The 13,713-nt window shown below is 43.0% G+C and overlaps 1 protein-coding gene across 1 annotated transcript; it reads left to right on the top strand.

The window, feature by feature from the left end:
• Nucleotides 1–12,477: 12,477 nt before the first annotated feature.
• LOC141665434 (uncharacterized) lies at nucleotides 12,478–13,311 on the top strand. Its single transcript, XM_074471419.1, has one exon. It carries the CDS (start codon nucleotides 12,478–12,480, stop codon nucleotides 13,309–13,311), a length of 834 nt encoding a protein of 277 aa, XP_074327520.1.
• Nucleotides 13,312–13,713: the final 402 nt, after the last annotated feature.

Raw genomic sequence — 13,713 nt, 5'->3', positions numbered from 1 at the left:
AGGCTTAGTTGGAGTTTCTGTGTCAGACATGATTGTGTTTGGATCTTTAACTGTATGTGTGTTAACAGATAGGCTCTGATACCACTTGTTAGGTCACACACACTATAGAGGGGGTGAATACAGTGTAAATTACAATCAAATCGAACTTTAATATCTCAAGTAACAGAAAACAAACTTTATTGAAACAATAAACTCTGTTACAGTATGGAACTGTTACCTCTCAGTGATGAACAAATATCACGAGAGCTGCTAGGGTTACAATGAATAATCTTCTCGAATATGATAACACTTATAGTGTAAACCCTATGTCTATGTTTATATACTACACAGTTACAAGATAATCGCTAATTGATATGGAATATAATTCTGCTTCCTAAAATATATCAATCAGATATCTTTTCTTCCAAGTATTCCATTCTTCACGGAACTCCTTCTTCATGCATATCTCTTCTTATGTTTATCTTGATCTTCTTTCCTTTAATCAGCTACTTTCCTTATCTTATCGTCCTTCAGCACTTAAATTCTGATATCCATCTTCTGATGATTATCTCCTGATAATATAAGTATTGATATCCTTAAGTCCTGACTTCCAGTATAAGTACTGATTCACAGTTAAGTACTGATTTGTCATGTTTAAGTAAGATCTGAAAACTAAACATAAATCATATCAGCCATGACATTATCAAATATATCTAACATAAGGATAATGTCATCATAAAGGAAGTTGCCCTAGTGGATGGACTCAAGCACAATTTGTTGAGTATTAGCCAGATTTGTGATAGGGGCAACTCAGTAACTTTCAATTTTTAAGCTTGTGTTGTGACCAACAAGAAAAGCAACAAAGTGGTTCTCACTGGAGTGAGAAAAGGAAATGTGTATCTTGCTGACTTCAACTCATCAAATACAGAATCTATTACTTGTCTATTTAGTAAGGCAAGCCAGGATGAAAGTTGACTATGGCACAAGAAGCTGTCCCACCTTAACTTCAAGACTATGAATGAGCCAGTTAGGAAAGATTTGGTAAGAGGCATTCCACAGGTGGAATTCTCAAGGGCTGGATTGTGTGATGCCTGTCAAAAGGGAAAACAGATCAAGGCATCATTCAGAAAGAAGCTTAGTTCAACAATTGAAGAACATCTACAACTACTACACATGGACTTATTTGGACCAGTCAATATATTGTCAATCTCAAAGAAAAGATATTGTCTAATAATTGTGGATGAATTCTCAAAGTTCTCTTGGACATATTTTCTAAAGTCCAAAGATGAAGCTAGTAAAATCATCATCAATCACATAAGGCAAGTCAACAATCATCCTGATTTCAAAGTAAGAAGAATCAGGAGTGACAATGAAACTGAGTTCAAGAATTATGTGATGAGATTATTTTGTGAGGAGAATGGGATCATGCATGAATTTTCAGCAGCAAGAACTCCACAACAATATGGAGTGGTGTTCGGACGAAAACACGCGCTAATAATACACGCAAGTGTACGCGTTCGCAAGTAATATAGAATTCTTTCTAGTTCGTCCCCACAGAGACTCTTTTGGTTAACTTAAGATTTATGCACTTATGCAACAATGATATGGTTATTATTCAATGCTAAGACGAAGAACAATTTGATTTTTTTATAACTAAGATATTAACTAATCATGAAATTAACTAGGTTAATAAGGGTTGATTTACTATATGAGACAAACTTGGGATTCTAACTTCATTAAATACTTCATTCAAAGTCATTGTTCTTAACCTTAGCATGCAATGGTGATGACAACTAATCAGATAACACGAAACTAGTAAACGCCAACTTTCGTTGCACGAATACGCTACTACCAGACATCCACAAAAGAGATAGAAGGTTAATAGACACCAAGTATGTTGAGACCCTATATGTCTATAGAATTTGACAACATAAAGGTTTAATGTGAAAGTTATCTATCATGATTACATAAGGAAAGTAAGATGGTTAAAATTACCTCCGAATCATGCATAACAAATACATGAACCTATGCTAGCATGGCAAGTTCTAAACCTCTAAATTCACTGTCGCTTCATTAGAGATTAACACGCTATCTTATATGTTTGCGATGCACATAAGACGAATAAGCACAACCAATACTAGGTTATCATACAACCACCACACATTAAGATATCAAAACAAGATTAACTATTAAAATCAATAAATAAATCCGTTAAAACCCCACAATAACGATTAGTTCATAACCGAACTCATCATCACCGTGGGTTCCGATGAAAGTATGGTATAATTAACTAGGACTTTACAAAATGAATAATAAACAAAGTACATAATCTCGAGTAATAGGTTCAACAAACAAGAAACGAGCATCCAAGATTACAACTTAAAACAAAGAATCACAAGAATAAACTAGATCTTCTCCTCCTTCGTTGACTTTTGCTATAGGTCTTCTCGTCATCTTTTCCTTAAGCTTTGTTGTGAAAAAATGTGTTCAAATAATATTTATATAGCAGCCCAATTAATCCAGAAGCCCAGAAAAACCATCTTCTATTTGCAACAGGATTCTGAAATCTCAAACTGGCGCAGCACCGTGCTTCACCAGCACGGGCGCGCTGTCCTTCTGCATCTCTGGCGCGGCCGCGTGCTTGCACAGCGCGTGCGCGCTGATATTTTAGAAAAACTTATTTGCTTTCTTTTAATTGCTGGTTCTTGATGGAATTCCACGAGCATTTATTCACGACACCTTCCTAACACCATTTTAGCACCAAAGCAATGCTAAATCTCCTCGAACCCTTATCTATGCCCAACATGCAAAATACTACAAAAACACATCAAAAACACAAATAACTTGAGTACAGAACATCAATTTAAAGCTTTTAGAAGCGCTATAAGTGGATATAAATGCCACTTAACATACCCCCAAACTTGAATCGATGTTTGTCCTCAAGCATAAACAGACTCAAAGAACAAGAAATAAAAATGCATGAATGCAAACTATATGAATGCAATGATCCCAATAGAATAACTTAACTAATCAACAAGCAACATCTCAACAAATGTAGTTATTCGCACAAGTTCAATCAAATCCCATAAATCAACTCACAAGCTAGAAATGTGCGTATGTGCAATTGCTTAACAGATATTCTATTACAACTAGATCATTAACCATAACTCACCACTCATTAAGGCAATCATAAGTTTATAAACATAATAAACGCTAAACTCAAAATGACTTATAAAACTTCAATTTTTATTTATCGGAGTTATACATGGATCCATGCTTTTATTGCTAACACATAACAAACACAAATATGCTTATTTGATCGTGCAATGAGTGAGGTCCACAAAAGACTTATGCAATAATACCCATGTAGCGAGCGTTAGGTTAGTGGATCCCAGAGTATAAAAGCCTTAGGTCACTAGGCACAAAGTCCCCTAAGAACTTAATAACTTGAGTAATAAAGAGCCCAATCGTGATCAATTATACATAACACAATTTTTTTTCTTTTCTTCTTTTTTTCTTTTTTTTTCAATTTCCGAGCGAGTGTGTTTCGCTCCATCTCGCTCAACCCTAGACTACTCATAAAAATGAGTCGCCATTTGACACCTAGCCACAACTAGCATTGAAATCCTATGCTTTTCTCCAATTTTTTTTAAATATCCATGTTATTTACCATTAAGAGAATATCATACATTCTAATCATAAACATGTGATTAAACCTCGACAAATAAGCAAAACACGCAAGCAACCTATAAGACTTAGTGAAAAAATCTTGCTTCTAGCATGCAAATCAACTCAATAGGACTTAACATTCCTAAATACATCACCACACTCGCATCAATATCATAAATCAATCATCAAATTAAACCGAGGGATCATGTTATTATACAAATGCATGAAACTATATGCAACATACTAATAACAAAATAAAAAAAAACTATATGAAAAATATAAACTATATGAACTAAACAATCATGAATATGCAACTATATGGACTCACACAAACATATTCCTTAAACTATCACCCCCAAACTTAAAATTTTCACTATCCTCAGTGAAGGTAATAGTAAGGAATCAGGCATACCTACTCGAAATCAGGATCATCATCACCCTCCTCGGGTGGGGTGTCAGGAGGCGGGTACACAGAATCCTCACCAAAGACTGGCCACTGAATGTCAACTCCTGTGGCTCTAAAAGTTGTCCCCAACGCCTGGGTGAGATCATGTGCAAACCTACTATGGATGTCATGCATCGCATCCATCCTCCTCGCCAAGTGCCTATACTGCGCTGAACCCAAACCAACACTGTCCTCTGCTTCCTATGCTGCTGCTGAGAAGAACTAGGCTCACCAAGCTGATTCCTCCACGATGCCTTGCGTGCCTGCGAAGAACCACAAGCATATGTCTGATTAGCCGGCTATCCACCCGGAAAATGATCATATGAATAACCAAGCCCCTTCTCATTCGGCTTCCCACCGTACCATTCCTGCATACTCAAGAGCGTGGAAGTGTCAATTGGGGCACTAGGAAGCTGAAGTTGCTCGTGTGCGGGCTAATGAACACCAACCGCCACACACAGCTTCGTCATAATTGACGCATAGGGAATAGAACCCGTAGTGCTCCCATGAAGAAACCTCAGAATACCTTGATAAATCACCGACCCGAGATCCACATAATCTCCCTGAAGAATCCCCCACAATAACCGTGCACGCTCCACAGTAACATCATGCACGTGAGAAGATGGCATGGTATTGGCACAAATAAAAGAATTTTATGCACGTGCAAACCTTTTCATGCACGAGGTAGGGAAAGTGGCATACTCGTTCGTGCCCCTCTTGAACTTCCAGTGAGTCTTTGGGACACATAGCGTAGCAACAATCAAATCCAAGTCAAATCATCCCCGATTTTTGCATTCCAATCCTCCTGCTCTGGCCTCCTCTCGGGCTGATTTATCACCAGACGAATAGTATCCACAGTATAATCCACCGTCAGTCCCCTAACCACTGAGTACCCATTTTTATCCTCCTTCGCATTCGCGTAAAACTCGTGAACCACACTCATGGGCACAACAGCGGGTGCCTCACAAAAAGAAACCCAACCCATCTCCAAAATCATCTCCAGCAACTTACCATCCTTACCCGATGGCAGAAACCTCGCTCCTTGTCTATGGGCTTCGATAGCAGCCTAGTATACTCCGCCTTAGCCTCCGGAGTTGCAAACCTGGGCCTCACACACCAACACTAGAAAAATCGGTGGTTCTGCTGCTAACTTGGGTTCATTGTCTCTTAGATGCCATTGAAATTGAATAAGTTTGAGAGAAAATATGTGTGTATAAGAGAGATTAATATTTGAGAATTGAGAAATGATGGGGAAGATTGTGTATAACTGTGTGTGTATATAGGGTATAGGGATTAGAATTAGTTTTAGAAAAGAAGTGGGAATTGATTATGGGAATAATGGGAGTAATGGGGTGATTGAAACTGATTTGGAGAGGGAAATATGGAAGGTAGGAGAGGGAAATTCGGCTGTGATTTGATTTTGTTTTGATTTTTTTGTTTTTTTTTCTCTTTTTTTCAAAATCAGGGAGCCAGCGCGGCCACCATGCCTGGCAGCGTGGGCACGCTGTGCTAATGGAATTCCAGCACAGCTGCCCCACATACCAGTGCGGGCGCACACAGCTACTAGAAAAACAGCGGCCGCCCCGCTTCTCCGCGCGGGTGCGCCGTGCTACTATAGTTGACACTGAATTTTTCAATTTTTTATATTTTTTTAGAGGTTTCTTCTTATTTTCTTCTTCCTCTATCTACTAATGTACAACAAACTTGGGTTGCCTCCCAAGTAGCGCTTGCCTTACGTCATTAGCTTGACGTAGTATTCCCGAGATCAAGTTGCCAACAAAACGGCACTAACCACCTCACGGTTTACCGTATCTCCATAGTAATGCTTCAATCGCTGTCCATTTACCTTGAATGCTTGGCCCAACTCATTTTCAAAAATCTCCACTGCTCCATGTGGAAACACAGTTTTGACAACAAACGGCCCTGACCACCTCGACTTCAATTTTCCTTGAAAAAGACGGAGACGGGAGTTGAACAAAAGAACTTGTTGCCCCGACACAAATGATTTGAGCACTAGACCCCTATTGTGCCACCTCTTGACTTTCTCCTTATACATTTTGTTGTTCTCATACGCTTGAAGTCAAAACTCGCCGAGTTCATTTAATTGAAGAATCCTCTTATTACCAAATACATCCATATCAAGGTTCAATTTCTTCAAATCCCAATACGCTTTGTGCTCTAGCTCCACAGGCAAATGACATCCTTTCCCATAAATTAATTGAAACAGTGACATGCCTAATGGAGTCTTGTATGCTGTTCGATATGCCCAAACAGCTTCATCTAGCTTCAAAGACCAATCTTTCCTTGTGGACACACAACTTTCTCTAAAACATGCTTGATCTCTCTGTTAGATACCTCAGCTTAACCATTAGGTTGAGGATGGTGGGCTGTAGCAATGCGATGATTCACATTATACCTTTGCATTATAGCAGTGAACTTGCAATTACAGAAATGCGATCCCTCATCACTGATTATGACTTTTGGAGTCCCAAATCTTGTGAATATCTGCTTGTGAAGGAAATTAAGCACTACCTTCGCATCATTAGTTGGAAAAGCATTGACTTTTACCCATTTCGACATATAATCAACCACCAACAAGATATACTGATTATTGCAAGATGAGATAAATGGTCCCATGAAGTCAATTCCCCAAACATCGAAGACCTCAACCTTGAGAAGCACATTAAGAGGCACCTCATCCCTCTTGGACATATTACCAACATGCTGACATCAATCACATTTAAAACAAATTGATGACCATCCTTAAACAAAGTCGGCCAAAAGAATCCTGCTTGAAGGATATGAGCTACTGTCTTTTCTCTACCATAGTGGCCTCCATCAACTGTCGAATGGCAATCTCGCAAGATCCCCCCGTTTTGCTGAAGAGAAGACATCTCCTGATGATTTGGTCAGCTCCTTGCCGAAACAGGAATGACTCATCCCCCATGTACCACTTCACTTCATGCAGAAACTTCTTCCTTTGAGCATAAGTCAAGTCTGGAGGCATAACATTGCTCACAAGGTAGTTCACAATGTTGGCGAACCACGGTTCTTCTGCCTGCACCCCGAACAATTACTCATCGGGAAAAGACTCATTTATCAAAGACTTATCCTGTGAAGTTGCACTCGGATCCTCTAAATGAGAGAGATGATCAGCGACCTGATTCTCAGTCCCTTTTCTATCCTTGATCTCCAATTCAAATTCCTGAAGTAAAAGAACCCATCAAATCAATCTAGGCTTCGAGTCCTTCTTCGAGACGAGTAGCTAATAGCATCGTGATCAATGAAAACTGTCACCTTCGTCCCAAGAAAACAAGATCAAAACTTCTCAAAACTATAGACAATGGCCAATAGTTCTTTCTCAGTAGTAGTGCAGTTTAGTTGAGCACCATTGAGGGTCTTACTAGCATAGTAGACCACATAAAATATGTTGTTCTTCCTTTTCCCAAGAACTGCTCCAACTGTATAATTACTTGCATCGCACATCATTTCCAACGGTTCATTCCAATCAGTAGCAGTTATGACAGGTGCCGTGATCAAAATCATCTTTAAGGTCTCAAAAGCAGCTAGGCACTCGTCATCAAACTTGAAAAGAACATCTTTCTCTAGCAAATTGCACAATGGCTTTGAAAGCTTAGAGAAGTCCTTGATAAAACGCCGATAGAAACCTGCATGGAGAAGAAAACTTCGAATTCCCTTAACAGAAATTGGTGGGGGAAGATTTTCAATGACCCCTGATAGCCCATAAATAATTCAGGCCCAAGTGAAGAAGCTCAGGGCCCAAATACAAGATCCCAGGACACGTGGCAGCATCACCACCGTCCAGGTTCCCGAGATCCAGAACATTCCTACGGTCCGGATCTGACAGTACTCTGACGGATTCAGCGTTGACCTTGAGGAGCCCTGGACACGTGGCAGCATCACCACCGTCCAGGTACCCGGGATCCAAGGCGTTCCTACGGTCCGGATATGATAGTACTCTGACGCATCCCAGGCGTCCAGATGCCCTACAGTCCACAAGGCCAACCTACGGTCCAGATGAAAAGGGACAAACCCCTAAACCCTAGGAGGAGGCCTATAAAAGGTAGAACAAAAGGAAGATTACAGGTTACAAGCTTTTATACTCTCTCTCTCTCACATATACTTACATGCACACACGTACTCCTCACAAACATATCTGCATAATCCCAACTTCGCCCTTCTTCCCCTCAAAAACCCTTTCTCATCCTCACGCCGGAGGTGCCGCGGGGACGCCACCCCCCTCCGGTTCTGTTTTGTAGGTTCCCACCCTACAGCTACACCGCACAGGGCCGCCGTCACAGCCTAAAAGGAGTTTGAGTTTGGGCCCTACAAGGAGAAGGCCCCGGGGTGATCTGGGATTATCATTGGCGCTAGAAGGAGGGGCCGAACCTCCGAGAAATGTGAAACACCATCTCCCGGTAAGAACGCTGATACCCATCTCTTAGATCCGTTTCCACAAGTTTTATTATTATAAATTCATAGCACTTCCAAGTAACCATGACTACGAGAAAAAGCAAAGCAGCAATTTCCGCCTCTTTCCTGCCGCCTCCAACCCAACCCAGGGATGGAGACATGGAAGACCTGGACGAAGGGTTCCCCATAACCCGGACTCCCTCTCAAAATCTCCAACCAGGAGACCAGAGAATAGTCATTGAAAAAGCTGCCCACAAACACACAGGGATCACTACAAATCCATGGGGAAGCATGACCCCGAAACAGATACAGGCGGCTATGGACTTGTGGAAGGAAAAGCAGAACGCCGAGCCTGAGACCCGCCCAGGGGATCAGCGAGAGCGGTCTAAAGAACAGTATGGAGAATCTCGGGGATCCGTCTTCGACCGGATTGCGAAGAATTTAAAAAAGCCACCAGAGGACGCCAGAGATGAAATAAGAAAAGCTGCCCTCCGGGAGAGAATCCAGAAGGAAGAAGAGGCTAAAGCCCAAGAATCTATAGAAAGGAGGATCCGGGAGGAGGAGGCCAAGCTAAAGAGAAAGGCCCACCGGATTCATGTTTCCTCAGACTTAGAGCCGGAGAAGGAGTCCAAGCAAGAGCAAATGGCCCGGGCCCTTCGAGACCTTAAAAGGAAAGTGGAGAGTGACATGGAAGTAGGGGCAGCAGCGACCCCGTTCACAAAGAGTCTGGAATCCACCCCTAGAGAGTCAGGGCTAAAGCACTTCAATTTTGACTCTTTTGACGGGCTGGCTGACCCTGAAGAGCATCTGAACTATTTTGAGCAAATATCCAATATTTATGATTACAGCGACCTGACTAGATGCCGATTCTTCGCGTCAACATTGAAGGGGGGCGCTCAGAAATGGTTCAGCCGCATACCATCCCGGAGTGTGGACTCCTGGATAGACTTCCGCGAGATATTTTTGAAAAGATTCAGGGCCAACCGGATAAACGAGCTGCAGATGTGTCATCTAGAAATAATCCAACAAAGAAGCAAGGAGCCCCTTCCGGAATTCATCAAAAGATTCCAGGAAGCAATCAACCAACTCTCCAACTTGGAAGAAAAGGAGGCAATAAACATCTTTCGAAGAAACTTGCACTCGATATCTTGTGAAGGCAATGTCAAGGACCTGATCCATAGGGAGCCCCAAAGCCTGGCATCAGCATATGTGTTGGCATCAAAGTTCATAAAGGAAAATGATTTCCTCAAATCAATGAAGATGAACAGAAGAATACATGATGATAACGAGTCTCCGGAGCGACGCTCGTCGTCCCGGAGAGACAAGAGATACAAGCTTGACAGGCAAGCCAACTATATTCAGCAGTCCCGGGGAACCCCACCCCGGGAAACGTACCTCGAATTAAGAAAAAATGAAAGGAAACAAAAGGCCAAGAAGGAACCCAAGCCGGAACCAGAGTGGACACCCCTCAACAGGCCCCGAGCCGATGTTTTGCGTGAAGTCAAGGGCAAACTGTTTTATTATCCGCCAAAACCCTTGCTAGCGTCTCCCGAAAACAGGGCCCAGGACAAGCATTGTGGCTATCACGAAGATCATGGCCATACTACTGAAAACTGTTTCTCCCTCAAGATGTTCATAGAAGACCAAATTAAGAAAGGAAACATGAACCAGTATCTTCAAAGGGGCTCAAATGACAAAGATAGAGCCCCAGGAAGAGGCAAAAATGTGGTGAATGTTGTTTTCGGGGGCACAGCCTCTCTACTGCGGAGCCCGGATCGGGAGAATGATGTGATGATGATCCAGACTCGGGAGGACGAGCCGATTTGCTTCTCTTATTCTGACTATGAGGGCCTCGATCCGGATCATAACTTGGCATTAGTGGTGACCCTCGATGTCGCAAACAACGAGGTAAAAAGAATTCTAGTTGATAATGGTTCATCTGATAATATTGTATTCAAGCACACATTTAACAGGATGGAGCTCGGACACCTCAGAATGGATCCCTGTCTTGAAGACCCTTTGTACGGATTCGGGAACACCATGATTCCAATCCGGGGTATCATCTATCTTCCCATCATATTTGGAACCGCACCCCGACAGGTCTCCCATATGATGAAATTCTATGTGATAAGCGCAACCTCCTCATACAATATGATCCTTGGTAGGCCCACTATCACCAAGCTCAGGGCGATCCCCTCAACTATTCACTTAAAACTCAAGTTCCCTACCCCAGGAGGCACTGGAGAACTAAAAGGAGATAGGGAAATGGCTGGTAAATGCTATGGTCAAGCACTTGTCATGGCAGAAATGGAACCGGAAAACCGGAAGAGAATAATGTCCCTGCCCAAGGGACAAAGCAGAAAGAAGCATCGAGAACACCTTAGTAAAAGGGCCCGTTTGGATGTGAACATAATCGAAGACTCCGGATACAGCGTAACCAATGCTGATGCCCAGATTCAAAAGTTTGTAGAGAGCAAGGAAAAGACGAAGGTAGAACTGGCCCAACAGACAATCGAGGTAGATTTGGAACCCGGGAACCCCACCCGAAGAATCAAAATCGGAAAAGGCTTGGAAACCACATTCCAAAGGGAGCTTATCGATCTACTAAAAGAACACGCTGACGTATTCGCCTGGTCCCCGGAAGACATGCCGGGGATTGATGAATCTGTGGCCATGCACAGTCTGGATGTAGATCCAAAGCAAAAACCAATCAAACAAAAGCGAAGGAACTTCGCCCCGGAAAGGCAACAGGCAATCGACCAAGAAGTCGAGAAGTTGTTAAAGGCAGACATAATCTGTGAAATTAAGTATCCGGATGGGCTAGCAAATGTTGTGCTGGTCAAAAAACCCAATGGCAAGTGGCGAATGTGCGTGGATTATACAAACCTCAATTCAGCGTGTCCTAAAGATTCCTACCCCCTGTCCAATATCGACCAGCTGATAGACGCGACCTCGGGCCATGTTATGTTAAGTTTTATGGATGCCTTCTCGGGTTACAACCAGGTCAAGATGAATCCGACAGACATTGCAAAAACGGCATTCATCACACACCGGGCCGTCTACGCTTTTGTCATGATGTCGTTTGGGTTAATCAACGCCGGAGCAACATACCAAAAAATGATGAATACCATCTTCAAAGAGCAACTGGGCAGGAACATGGAATCTTACGTTGATGATATGATCACCAAGTCGGTCACAATCTCAGAGCACATCCAGGACCTTTGGGAGTGTTTCGACAACTTGAGGAAGTACAACATGAAGCTGAACCCGGAGAAATGCACGTTCGGGGTCCCTTCCGGGAAGTTTTTGGGTTTTCTGGTCAGTGAAAGAGGAATAGAGGCCAATCCAGAGAAGATCAAAGCTATAATGGAAATGACAGTTCCCCAAACTCAAAAAGACATCCAAAAGCTCTCAGGATGCCTAGCAGCACTTCGAAGATTTATCCCAAAGTTGGCAGAGAAATGCCTACCATTCTTCGAACTGTTAAAAGGAGCCCAGAACAAAAAGATAATCGACTGGACCCCGGAATGTCAAAAAACATTTGAGGAAGTAAAGCGACATTTGATGAACCCGCCTATTTTATCAAAAGCAAAGCCCGGGGAGCCCCTTTACCTCTACATCGCAGCCGGGGAAAGAGCAGTATCCTCCGCACTCATCCGGGAGGAGAATGGGACGCAAACCCCGGTATACTATGTGAGCCAAGTCCTGAAAGATGCCGAAACCCGGTACCCAAACTTGGAAAAATTCGCACTGGCCACTCGAGCAGAAAGCTAAGACAATACTTCTAAGGCAGGGAAATCAGAGTAATCACTAATCAACCACTTCGCAAAATCATCCACAAGACGGATGCCTCCGGGAGGTTAGTCAATTGGGCAATTGAATTGAGCCAGTTCAATATCAAATTCATCCCGAGGACAACCATAAAAGCCCAAGCGTTGGCTGAGTTTGTCATGGAATGTACTTTTCCAGAAACCCCCGGAACGCCTGAAACCAGTTCCAAAGGAGAAAAAGAGTCTAACAACCGGGATCTTTGGACGCTACATGTTGATGGCTCAGCTACAGCCGATAGGTGCGGAGCCGATATGATCCTCTCCAGCCCGGATGGATTCGCAATTCAGCAGGCCATCACCTTCACCTTCAAAGCAACAAACAACCAGGCTGAATATGAAGCCCTACTCTCCGGGCTCAGGCTAGCTAAATCCCTTGGAATAAGGAGTTTAACAATCTACAGCGATTCTCAGATCGTGGTAAGACAAACCAATGATGAATATGTCGCAAAAGATCCTAAATTGGCCCGATATCAGGAAATGGTTAGAGCAATCCTGGAAACCATCCCAGACACGACCATCTTGCAGATAAACAGAGAAGAAAATGCAAAAGCAGACGAGCTGTCCAAGCTCATCCAGAATACTTCAGATTTAAGCAGCTCGGTTTACTTCGAGGAGCTCGGAGCCCCCAGCACCGATCGACAAGAGGTATTATGTGTTAGCAACCCGGAGAATTGGATGACGCCTTACATAGCCTACCTCAAGGACGGTACCCTGCCGGAAGATCAGAACAAAGCCCGGTACCTCAAGTATAAGGCCAGACGCTTCTTTCTAGAAGACAATCAGTTATACTGGAGAACCTTCTCTGCACCAACTCTAAAGTGCGTTGATCCGGAGGAAGCGGATTACTGCCTCCGGGAGGTTCATGAAGGGATCTGCGGGGATCACCTAGCGGCTAAAGCTCTAGCCTACAAAGTCATCAGACAAAGGCTACTACTGGCCAACAATCCACACTAATTCAGTCGCCTATGTCAAAAAATGCAGTAAGTGCCAGAAGTTCAGCAACGTACCAAAACAGGGTTCAAACCTCCCGAGATCCGTTCTCTCACTGATCCCATTCGTTGTCTGGGGTATTGACATCATGGGCCCTTTCCCTCGAGCAAAAGGGGATCTCCGTTATGTTCTGGTAGCAATAGATTATATGACTAAGTGGGCGGAGGCCAAGGCTATGAGAACCATTAACCAGCAAGACTGCATCAAGTTTGTGGACATGATTGTAATGAGGTTTGGGATCCCGATGGTCTTAATCTCGGACAATGGTCCACAGTTCGTGGGTTCAGATTTTGAAACCTATCTGAAAGAACTCGGGATTAGACACAAAAAAGCATCTGTTGCCCATCCACAGGGAAATGGGCAAGT

This window comes from Apium graveolens, chromosome 6 (assembly GCF_009905375.1).
Source record: "Apium graveolens cultivar Ventura chromosome 6, ASM990537v1, whole genome shotgun sequence".
Lineage (NCBI taxonomy): Eukaryota > Viridiplantae > Streptophyta > Magnoliopsida > Apiales > Apiaceae > Apium > Apium graveolens.
This window is presented reverse-complemented; position numbering and strand designations above follow the sequence as displayed.